General features: G+C 61.1%; 1 protein-coding gene across 2 annotated transcripts in view; it reads left to right on the top strand.

Annotated features, from left to right (window-relative positions):
• The first annotated feature begins 303 nt into the window (after nucleotides 1–303).
• AGAP2 (ArfGAP with GTPase domain, ankyrin repeat and PH domain 2) overlaps nucleotides 304–11,506 on the top strand; it is a 38,888-nt gene continuing 27,685 nt past the window's right edge. For both annotated transcript variants that reach the window (XM_084610011.1, XM_084610010.1), the window contains exon 1: nucleotides 304–2,574. In XM_084610011.1, the coding sequence (XP_084466137.1) occupies nucleotides 750–2,574 (1,825 nt within the window). In that variant the 5' untranslated portion in view covers nucleotides 304–749. The remainder of the gene's footprint in view (nucleotides 2,575–11,506) is intronic.

Genomic DNA, 11,506 nt, shown 5'->3' with positions numbered 1-11,506 from the left:
AGGTTTTCCCCGCGCCTCTGCAGCCGGCAGCCTCACGCCTCGGCTGTTGGATTTTCCAAGGTGCCAACTCTCAGATGCTCCTTCGCTTCCCCCGGGTCCCCATCGGCGGCTGGCGGCTCCCTCGGCGGGGGTGGGGGCTTGAGTCTCCGGACCGACGACCCGCGAGGGCGCGGCCGCCCCGCTCCGCCCGGGGGGCCCCCTCCGCTGGCCCCGCGGTTCTGCGGACACCCCCCCCCGCCCCCGCCCCCACCCCGCACCCCCGCCGCCTTCTGCAAGCAGCGGGGGACGCGGCATTGGCTCCGACAGCGCGCCCCGAAAGCGCTCCCGCAGGGGGAGGCGGGGGCTGGGTCCTGGCTTCGGCGCCCGGCCGGCGCCATGGCCGATTCCTGACGGGGGGCACCTGCCGCTGCGCGCCGGAGGAGGAGGACGCATGGGGGGGCCCCGGAGCAGCGCCAGAGCCAGGAGCCCCCCGCGGGGTCGGCCGCTCCGAGGCTGCCCGGGCGCCGCTCGGCGGGGGCTGCTCTGAGCCCCGCTGCGCCCCGAGGCGGGGCCGGGCCGCGAGTGGCTGCGGCCGGAGGGGGATGCCCGGACTTGCGCGTCTCTCCTGCGCTCGCCGCCTCCCAGCTCGCCGGGCCGCGCGGAGCGGCCGGGCCCGGGAATCGACGCCCCGCTAGGGGCTCTCGGCGCAGCCGGCCCGGTGGCCGCGAAGGCGAGGAGCGCCGGGCGCAGATGCGCTCCCCCGGGCACCCATGAGCAGAGGGGCCAGCCTGCAGCGGAGAACCACCTACCTCATCTCCCTGACCCTGGTCAAGCTCGAGTCCGTGCAGCCGCCGGAGGAGCAGGCCAAGGCGGGGGCGGGAGATGGAGCCCCCCAGCCCGGCTCCAGCCCGGCCGCCCCCGGCCTCTCCGGGGTGACGGCGCGCCGGGAGGGCGAGGGGCCCCGGGCGGAGGAAAGCGCCAAGAGCAAGCGGCAGGAGCGGAGCTTCCACCGGCAGGATGCGCTTTGGATCAGCACCAGCAGTTCCGGCCCCGGGGACTATTTCCTGCAGCTGTCGCCCAGCAGCCCCCGGACCCCGGTTCCCTCGCCCTCCCCTTCCCCGGAGAGCGCCGGCCGGCTGCTTGCCCTCTGGGCCGGCCCGGGGCTGGCCTCGCCCAGCGCCCCGGGCCCGGGTGCCGCGGCTGAAGACCCCAGAGCTCCGGATCCCAAAGCGGAGGCTCCTCTGACCCTGACGCCACCGGCGGTGCCCCCCAAGCCGGGCACCAGTCTGCACCCAGCAGCCCCAGCTGTGCCCCCCAAGCCGGGCACCAGTCTGCACCCAGCAGCCCCAGCTGTGCCCCCCAAGCCGGGTACCGCTCTGCACGCAACAACCCCAGCTGTGCCCCCCAAGCCGGACACTGCACTGCTCCCAGCGGTGCCCCCTAAGCCGGACACTGCACTGCACCCAGCTGTGCCCCCCAAGCCGGACACTGCACTGCTCCCAGCTCTGCCCTCTAGGCCGGACACTGCAGTGCACCCAGCTGTGCCCCCTAAACCGGACGCTGCACTGCATCCAGCTGTGCCCCCTAAGCCAGACACTGCACTGCACCCAGCTGTGCCCCCTAAACCGGACGCTGCACTGCATCCAGCTGTGCCCCCTAAGCCAGACACTGCACTGCACCCAGCTGTGCCCCCTAAGCCAGACACTGCACTGCACCCAGCTCTGCCCCCTAAGCCGGACACTGCACTGCACCCAGCTCTGCCCCCTAAGCCGGATGCTGCACTGCTCCCAGCTGCCCCGGTTGTGCCCCCAAAGCCAGAAGCCATTGTGGCCCCAGAGACTCCGGGGGTGAATGAGACCCTGGAGGTGCCAGGCGAGAGGAGCCAGACCTCCCGGGAAGATCTGCCAGCCCTCACCACCAGCTGCTCCTCCAGTGCGGTGGCTCCAGACCGGAGGCTGCTGCTGAGCCATGCCAGCTGGGGCTGCCCCGAAGTGCGGGCGCCCGGAGCACCCGAGGACAGCGGTGGTGGGCGAGCCGGGGGCTCCTCGTTGTCCTCCCACCTGGGCCCTGGCGCCTCCTCGCCTCACCCAGCGGCCGGGAGCCGGCGCCTACGGCTGGTCAGCAACAAGCCTTTCAAAACTGTGACCACCAGCGGTGTCAAGATGGGCTCCGAGCCCAAGGCCAGCAAAAGTGCCCACAAGGGGGGCCCAGGCAACCGGCTGTCGTGGCCGGAGAGTGAGGCCAAGGGCCGCATGAAAGGGGCCCCTAAGGGCGGTGGGGAGGCGGCCCCCCGGGCCACCGCCAGGGTGAAGCTGTCCCCGCGCAAAGGCAAGAGCAAGACCCTGGACAACAGCGACCTGCTCCTGGACTCTGAGGGCCCGGCGGCCTCGGGCTTCTGCCCCTCGGAGGCCGGCGTGGGGCTGAAGCGGGGCCGCGAGGGCGGCCGGGCCTCCACCCGGGACCGCAAGATGCTCAAGTTCATCAGCGGCATCTTCACAAAGAGCCCGGCCTCCACCCCCACCCACCCCGGGCCCGGGTTGGGCCTGGGCAGCCGGGAACTGCTGAGCCCCGAGCGAGCCAAGGAGTCCTCGCCCAGTAAGTATGGCTGCAGGCCTGGGGAGGGGGCAGTGGAGGGGAGGGGGTACGGTGAGGAGTTTGGGGGGGATGCCTTGAAAGCCGAGGAGCAGGGAGTGGATCGGGGGGCTGAATTATTTCTGCAGTTGTGGGAGTGGTTGGGATGGGGGTAGGTTTGGAAGCCAGGACTCCTGAGTTCTATTCTGAGCTCTGGGAGAGGAGGTGGGGGGGGGGTCTAGTGGTTAGAGCAGGAGGGGCTGGGAAGCCAGGGTTCTGTCACATTTCCCTAATGAGCGCAGGTGAGTCACATCCCTCCATTGTGCCTCAGTTTCCTTTTTGGTAAAATGGGGGTGACAGTCCCCACTTGGGGAGGTGCCACTGATGAGGGTTCGGCACTCGGAGATCCATGGCGAAGGAGGCTCTTGATGGGCAAAGTAAAACCACAGCTCCGCCGAGAATGACGCAGACCCGTCCCTTAGGCAACGGGGTAGGGGGGCTACCGGAAAATCTGTGTTATGGAACTTTGCGTGTCCAGTCCCAAATGCGAGCCTGGGCACGGACTCCCAGAAGCTCCGCTCTGGGGTGTGATGGAGCCCGGAGCCTTCACTCTGGGTGTGTCAGTCATGGAGATGGGGGGTTCTGGTTAAGGATGCACCCCCTTAGAAAGCCTGGTCCTCCCACAGTTTCTCCAGGGGAATCTGCCTAGAAGAGGAGGACGCTTTGACCGGTATCATGCAGGCGGGTTTCTGAGACCGTGGAAATCCAAGAGCCACCACATTAGGTGTCTCAGGGGGTCACCAAGCGGGGACGTGAACTCAGAAACTGCCGCTTACGGGGGCCTTTGGAGTCAAGGCACTGCTGCTAAAGGGTTAATAAAGGCCAATGGGGGGCGAGTCTTGCAGCTGCGAGACCAGGGCCCCGCTGTGCAGGGCGCTGCACAAACACATGCCAACGAGCTGGTCCCTATGTGGTTAGCATGAGCAGCGCGGGTTAGGGGTGGTGAGACACCCAGCAGGGCGGATTCTAGGTGGGCCTTTGACCCGGTGGACTCTACGACAATGGATTAGCCATTTATTGAAACATCTGCTCAGCATTTATTAACCCTTGATTAATGCAACTGTCCCAGACAGTGGGACCTGCTGCTTTTTGACGAATATGTGACCCCCCCCCGCAGGGTTTTAGCCTGTGGCTGTGCTGTCCCCCCGGAGACTCTGGTGCTAGGATTTCGGGGTATGGAACGGCTTCCGTATGAGGAGAAATTAATAGAACTGGGACTTTTCAGCTTGGAAAAGAGGTGACTAAGGGGGGATGTGATAGAGGTCTATAAAATCATGACTGGAGTGGAGAAAGTGAAGAAGGAAGTGTTATTTACTCCCTCTCATAACACGAGAACAAGGGGCCACCAAATGAAATAAATAGGCAACAGGTTTACAACAAACACAAGAAAGTATTTTTTCACGCAACGCACTGTCAACCTCTGGAACGCCTTGCCAGAGGGTGTTGCGAAGGCCAAGACTATCACGGAGTTCAAAAGGGAGCTAGATAAATTCGTGGAGGATTGGTCCATCAATGGCTATGAGCCAGGATGGGCAGGGATGGTGTCCCTAGCCTCTGTTTGCCAGCAGCTGGGATTGGGTGACAGGGCATGGATCACTTGATGATAACCTGTCTGTCCATTCCCTTTGGGGCACCTGCCATTGGCCACTGTCAGAGGACAGGATACTGGGCTTGATGGACCTTTGGTCTGACCCAGTATGGCCGTTCTTATGATTTTGCGGCTTTGATTGCTCGGAGATGCTTCTCAAAACCAGGAGCGTTCTCCCCCCATCCTCCACCGCCCCCCCTCCCCCCCCCGTCCGTGTTTGCCACTGAAAATTTCCACGGTGAAATGGCGAGGGATCACCTAGGAAACGCTCCGTTGGCAGGGAGGTGGGTACCGAGCATCCGTTCCCCTTGCCGAGCGTCTCCCGTGGGAAAGGGACGCAGAATCAGCTCCCAGGAGCAAGGTGGGAATTGCCAGGGCTGGAAGGGGCAGCCTGGATTGACCCTCTGAACGTCTGTGATGGGAGCCAAGCGGGGTCCTAGCCTGGCCTGTATGACATGGGATACGGCCGGAGGCAGAGGGCAGGGAAAGGACTTTCCAGCGGCGAGGCGGGGCTGCGCTTGTAATGATCCTTTTTGCAACATGAAGGATGAATCCGGCCAGGAAGCTGATTGGCGGGTGCGTTTTAGCAACCGGGAATCGCGGGCCGCTCTGCCGGGTGAGCCCAAGGCCACTCCTGCCACATCAGGGTTAGAGTGCTACAGAGCCGCAGGGCCTTGGGGTAGCACAAAGGGTTAACCAGCACGCAACCGTTTCTCTGTTGTGGAGGAGCAAAGGGTTAATACACACACACACACTCATCCTCCAGGCAACAACCCAGTTGGCCGCAGGTAGCTCAAGCAGCACAGGGATGCGGCATGTCCGTGTGGGCCTCCTTGCTAGACTTTAATTCCACAACCCAGCCCTACATCCGTAAAGGAGAAGCCCCAGCGCAGGGCAGCACTGGTCCAGAGCTTGTCTTGTACTTAGTTCCTTTCCTCTGATGATGCAGCCCCGCTGGCTCCTGGATCTCTGACCGCTAGGCCCCACTCCTCTCCCAGAACTGGGGACAGAACCCAGGCGTCCTGATTCCCTGTCCCTTGGACAGCCTGCCTGAAACACTGAAAAAAAACCCTATAAAACAGCTTTATAAAACGTGTATTTGCAAATTTTGTTTTTCAAATATTTCAGGAGCCTTTATCTGTGGGGTAGAGAGATGGGCTTGGCTGGGAAGAACCACAGCGTGGAAGAGGAACAGAAAAGCCTGTTTTCCAGGACAGCAAGCTGGGATATAGAAAGGGGGAGGAAAAGCTAAACAGAGATGTAATTTCATTAAAATATTCCCTATGTCTGTGGTTCTGGTGGGATAAAGGAGGCCCCTTGTCAGACTCAGAGGCCAGGGTGATGGGCATGGGCTGGCATATGGACCGAATAGAATGATTTTCTATTATTATGAGCTTCTGAAGTGGAGCACTTACTCCAGATTAAAGCCACTGTCGAGGGTTCACACGGGGAGTTATGCCGGCAGAGTTGGAGCAGCCCATGGCTCCTTGTAGACAAGCCCTGAGTCTTTCTGGCTCAGATCCCGAAAGGTCGGAGAACTCCATGCCTTAGAAACACGTGAGAGATCTAGAACAGATCCCCAGTCTCTGGTGTGTAACAGACAGGAGCTCAGGTAGGAAATGACCCAGCTGCTGGTGCCCGGGAGAAGGAATTGCATGAACGGACGCTGGCAGGAGCGGGTCCCAGACATCTCCATTTTCCCTCCGGCTGCAATGGCTGAATCAGCCTGGCTCTGATGGAGCCAGATCCCTCCTCTGGGGAGCTGTCTTGAAGACTTGTTCATCCTCTGGAATTGCAAAGCCGTTCCCGGAGGATTGTACCCACCCCCCGCCCCTGCCCTGGCAGTGAGCTGGAAAAGCCCAGGGGCCTGGGGCTGCCCAGAGCGGGGAATGCCCTCCCCTCCGAGGACTGGAGGGGCTGTGGTTCTCAGCCAAATGCCAAGTGCCATGTCAAGGCTCATGCATCCCGCCTCCGCCCCGCCGTCGGGCAGGCCGGGAGGTGAGCCAGGTTGGGACGTGGGCCTGATCTAGCCCTGCCGGAGAGCATGTTCTCCGCCATGGATCAGGGGTGTGTGTGTGTGTGAGGGGGTGTCACCGAAGGCAGCAGCAGGCAAAGCGCTAGGTAGCTGCAAAGCTGTCTTGGCTGGCAGCCAGGCTCTGAGCAAATGTGAGATGCTCATGTAATGCTGGTTTCTGCGAACACGCACCCCTGGCTGTAACGGGGGTTCTGCACCTTCTCACTCCCTTTGTTCCCCGTTTTCCTGGATCCCCCAACGTGGCCCCCTCCCTCGCTGCGTTCTCTGGGCGATTAGCAGAAGTGGGAGGTGGGCACGGGGCCAGCGGAGCCGTCACACAATTTGCTGAGCTCCTCGCGTGCGAACACAGTAGTCTCAGACCAGGGTTCGAGTCCCGGGAGGGCAGCCGGACTGCTCCCTGGAGAGCATCCCTAGGGAGCAGGGAAATACCTAACACTGAAATGGGCAGAAGCCGAGATAGCTTCTTCCTCCTCCCAAGGTGACACTGTGGAGTGGCGGCCGCCATCTGGGAGGTGGGTTGGGAATTTTCCAACGGAATGTCTTTCCAGCGGAAAATACCTTTGTAGATTCCCAGATTCCAAGGCCTCCTGGATGCCACAGGCCATGGCCCATCCCTAGAAGAATTCCTAGAGCCAATATTATACTTGGTTCCTGTCTGCCGATAATGCAGCCCCCCTACCTCTGGATCTCTGACCACTAGGCCCCACTCTCCTCCCAGAGCTGGGGACAGAACCCAGGCGTCCTGACTCCCTGTCCCTTGGACAGTCTTCCCGAAACACTGAAAAAAACCTCCACAAAACAGCTTTATAAAAAGCATATTTGTAAATTTGCAAAGACATCCCGCCTTGGTTTTAAAATCGCCGCTCACGGCAAATCCACCAGGAGCGAGCCCTGGTGAATTGTTCTAACAGCTATTTGCCCTCCCTCTTCGAAAGGAATGGGGTCCCTCCCACCTGAGTTTGGCTCCTGACGGCTTCCGAGCCGAACGGTCGGCGATGAAACGTTGCACAGAAACGTGTCGATTTCCTTGGCGGGGGAGGAAAGGGCAAACCTGCCGTTTGACGAGATCGGAACATTTTGTTTCGACGTTTTTCGGACGGGCGGGTTGGAATTTTCCCTTCCAAATGGCTCGGTGCTGTGGAGAGATTTCTTTTGCCTTGTAAACATTTGAGCAGGAAGCTTTCCCGTGATGATGTCGAAATGAAACATTTTGATTCGAGTGGGATGTTTTGCTCGGCCCAAAACACAGGGTTTGGGGGGTTGGTGTTTTGGGATTGTCTTACAGAAGGAATTTCTGAATGGTTTTGCTTTCCCGGAGTGGAATTTCCCCCCCCACAAAGCCGTGGAATTTAATTCAACCCCCTGGCTATTTCTCCGTGACCCCTGGGGCGGCGTCCCGGGGCGGCTTTGTGCCCACCGCTCTGGAGTGTCGAAGACAGCTGTTTGCAGCAACAGGAGCTGTGGATGGCTGTAGCCCCCTCAGCCCTCGCAGTTGTGGGGACCCCCTTTGCGGGGACCCGTCGCTGGGTAAGGAGCTGGGTTGTCAGACCAGAGACCAGGCTCCTTGGCTGGATGGGGTTAAATTGGGGAAGCTTTGGTGGAAGCCGGGAGAGCCATGGCCGGCCTCAATCCAGCATCTCTGACAGCTGCCTTGCCCGAGCGCCAGCCGAAGCAGGGGAACCTGCTGCTGAGCCGCATCTGTAACGTGTGAAGCGCCCCGGGGGCATTTTCCATGGGCGTCGCGGGCTCTCGAGGAGGTTGGGCTTGAGGAGGAAGCCGCTTGGCAGCTCACGGGAGCTGAGCCAAGCTCTTGGCATGAAATCTGGCACCAGACAGAACCGAGCACCCTTTGTGGGTGGCGCACCTCAACTGCAGGGGGAACCAGGGGCAGCGTGCCCCGATGGCAGGGGAGAGCCCAGGGTGGCACACCACTATTGCAAGGGGAACCTGGGCAACGTGCCCTGATTGCAGGGGTGGGGGGAGGACACAAGTTGCGACATGCCCCGATTTTCAGGGGGCACCTGGGGTTGGACCCTCCCCCATTTTTGCAGGGGGTGGGATCTAGTCCACTGACCTCAGTGGGGTGATGTCAGTTTACACCAGCCAGGATCTGGCCCATAGAAGCCAGGTCTGGGAAGTACCGTGTAGTTTCCATTGACGCCCTCTCCTGGGGCCCGCACTGGATTGCCCCTGCAGGGCGTTCCCCAGGGCTTTGGCCTGGCTTGGGTCGCTGCCCCTTCCCTGGCCTTTACCTCCCAGCTGGAGATGGCTTGCTGCTAGGAAACTTCACCTGAAATTCAGTTTCCCCTCTCGCTGGCTGCCCCTCAGTATCTGTCCGTGATGCCCAGCAGGGCTGGAGCAGCCTTGGGGCGGGGGGCAGTTGAGGGGCGGGCGCGGGCAGCAGCTGAGCAGGGCGGGTGGAGGGGCAGGACTAGGGGTGGGAACTCTGCTAGGGGAGTAAAGTTCCCAGGCAGTGAAATGACCCATGATTAACCTTGATCTCCCCATCCGTGCGTTCTGCGTCAGCCTCTTCTGTGGGGCCGCAGGGACAGGCGGCGGGATGGGGGAGCCAAGGGAGGTGAAGGGAAGCGCCTTGATGTTCCCGAGCCCGATGGTTTGGTCTCAGATCCATTGCTCTGTGTGGTTATTCTGCGGTAACGCCAAGCAGCCTCAAGTGAGCTCAGGGCCTTGTTGCGCCAGGCACTGCGCATATCTAGTGAGAGATAGTCCATGTCCCAGAGAGATCACAGTTTAAATAGACAAAGGGTGGGAGGGGAAACTGAGGTGCTCAGCGGTGATGGGACTTAGAACTGCCCCAGCCTCTGCAGTGAAATAACAGCAAGGCCTGGGTTCTGGTCCTGGGCATGTCCTCCCCACACACCCCTTGCCTCAGTTTCCCCTCCCACCCCTTTGTGGCTGCTTTGCTTGTCGTGAGCAGCAGGCCAGACCTCCCCCAGCGGCAGGGATGCCTGCTCCTGTTCCCAGAGCTGTCATGGGCGTCCTCGGGCTCCCTTTCGATTTGTTCCTTCACAGTTTGGGTTTTGAGTCTAATTTGACATGATGCTGGTTGTTTTTTTTCCCCCCGTCAGAAAGTATAATGGCTTGTGAAAGGCTCCATGCCTGGCTAGGGGGTGCTTCTGTCCTATCCGCTGCGCCAGGGCATGCTGGCACCCCGCTGGTGACACAGTGTGGGGGGGGGAGGTGAAGCAGGAAGGGTGTGGAGAAAGCAGGGTGGGCCATGATCTGGGTGTGAGTCAGTGAGGACCCGAGGACGGGGGATAGAGGACCCAAGGATGCTGGAGGATGATGGCTTTCCTTAGCGCTCCAAAGATCCAGCCACGTGATGAGAACGGGGGGGGGGGGGGTAGATGCCACGGTGAAGGGCAGCATGGAAGTGTGGCACAAGCCGGCTGGACGAGGAAGAGGAGTGGGCACCGCAGCTCATCTGCAGCCAAGCGAGGGCCCAGAGAGGCCATGAAAGCAGGGCAGGAGTTTCGATCTGCTTTGGCCTGTGCCGGGGTCCCCATGGTCCGTCACGCTCCGGCCCTTGCCAGCTGCTCACCCGCCGTCTCAGGAAACTGGCTCAGCCCCTGCGAGGGGCGTCCATGCAGCAGGCTTGGCTTGAGTTGGCAGGGTCTGGTCTCCGAGACCCGCCCTGATGGGAACCTTGATGCTGGAGCCAGTCAGATAAACTCAGGGGCTGGGGAGAGGGAGTGGATTTGTGCCCCTTGGGGAGGGGCGTTGCTTCCTTGGTTAGGTTCACAGTCACTCTGGTAACGAGGCCGTAATTAGCGACGCCAGCCTTGGGTACTGACGCAGTCATTCCCGCCCACCCCCCGACCTGGGGCCTTGCTGTGGGCTCGGATAACCCACGTGCCTCCTGATGAGAGAGACAGTCCCAGCCCTGAAACGCTCCCAGTCTGAATAGAGAAGGTGTGGGAGGGGAAACTGAGGCATGGGGCGGGGAAGCAGGGGGCTCTGGGTCAGAATAGAGGGTCATGAGCCCAGATGTGTATATGTGGGCAGCCCAGGGCTGGGATAGCAGGGGCCTGGGGGTTGGGATTGAGGGGTACCAGCGGAGCTGGGGGTGTGGGGAGCCCAGAGCCTGGCTGCAGAACAGGAGTCATGCCCCTTGGCAGAGGGGGGGTGGGAAGCTTGCATGTCACCTGCCTATGCCAGCCCTGCTCTCAGCCTTCCCGCTCCTGAGACCTTTCTGCAGAGGCCCTGAGCCGCCCGGGTCCTGTGCTCACTGTGCTGCTACCTGGTGCATTACGGTAGCACCTAGAGGCCCCAAACCAAGATTTGGGGCCCCATTGATCAAGGCTGCACAGACATAGGGCGAGAGGCAGCCCCTCCCCTGCAGAGCTCACAGTCTAAATAGATGAAGGGCGGGAGGGGAAACTGAGGCACGGAGCCAGGAAGGGACTTGCCCCAGGTCACCCAGGAAGGGCAAACTGGGACTTACAGAACCCAGGAGTCCTGAGGCCTTGCTGCTTTTCCAGGTGCCTTTCTCCACAGCGTTTATCGGAGTCCAAGCACCAGGTTACGGGGCGTCTCCTTTCCAGATGAGTTCCTGGCGCCTGGGGCCGGGAGACAATGCTGGGAAACTGCCTCCAACCTCAGTGGGCAATCGGGTGTGTTTGTGGTCTCGCCGCTTGGCAGATCCCGGCATCTTCATGAGCTGCCTGACTGGTGATTCAGCGTGGGAAGCCCATTATTATTTCTCATCTCTGAAACGAGCCATCATCACCTGGCTTTGTGTCTCGGAAGTGCCTTTCTCCGCCCAGAGACAGGCAGCTTATGGGGCCAGTTCACAAATACCCCCCCCCCACCTGAGCTGGATGTTGAAACCTCACCCCCACAATCCCATTGAGAAGTTGGGGGGCCGGGGAGCCAGACTTTTACCCCATTTGCTCCTATGGAGCAGGGCCTTAGCCCACAAGCTGGCCCACTGAAATCAGTGAGGCTCCCAAATGCTGATCTCTCTGGGCACAGGGATCAGAGTCCAGCTCCGCCCTGCACCCCTGCCTCGCATTTAGCGTGCGTAGTACGGTAGCACCCGAAGGTCCCACCCGAGAGCAGGGCCCCGCTCATGACAGTCCGAGCCCTGAAGGGCTCACAGTCTGAATAGACAAGGCGTGAGAAGGGAAACTGAGACAGAGAACCGACTTGCCACAGGTCACCCAGCAGGGGCGTGGCAGGGCCAGGAATGGACCCAGCCACTTGCTGTTGTGTTAGGTTGCAGGTTGTGAGGTTTCACTGCCAAAAACCCA

This window comes from Lepidochelys olivacea (assembly GCF_965140295.1).
Source record: "Lepidochelys olivacea isolate rLepOli2 genome assembly, chromosome: 20".
Classification (NCBI taxonomy): domain Eukaryota; kingdom Metazoa; phylum Chordata; order Testudines; family Cheloniidae; genus Lepidochelys; species Lepidochelys olivacea.
The sequence above is the reverse complement of the archived record's forward strand: the minus strand, read 5'-3'. Positions and strand labels throughout refer to the sequence as shown.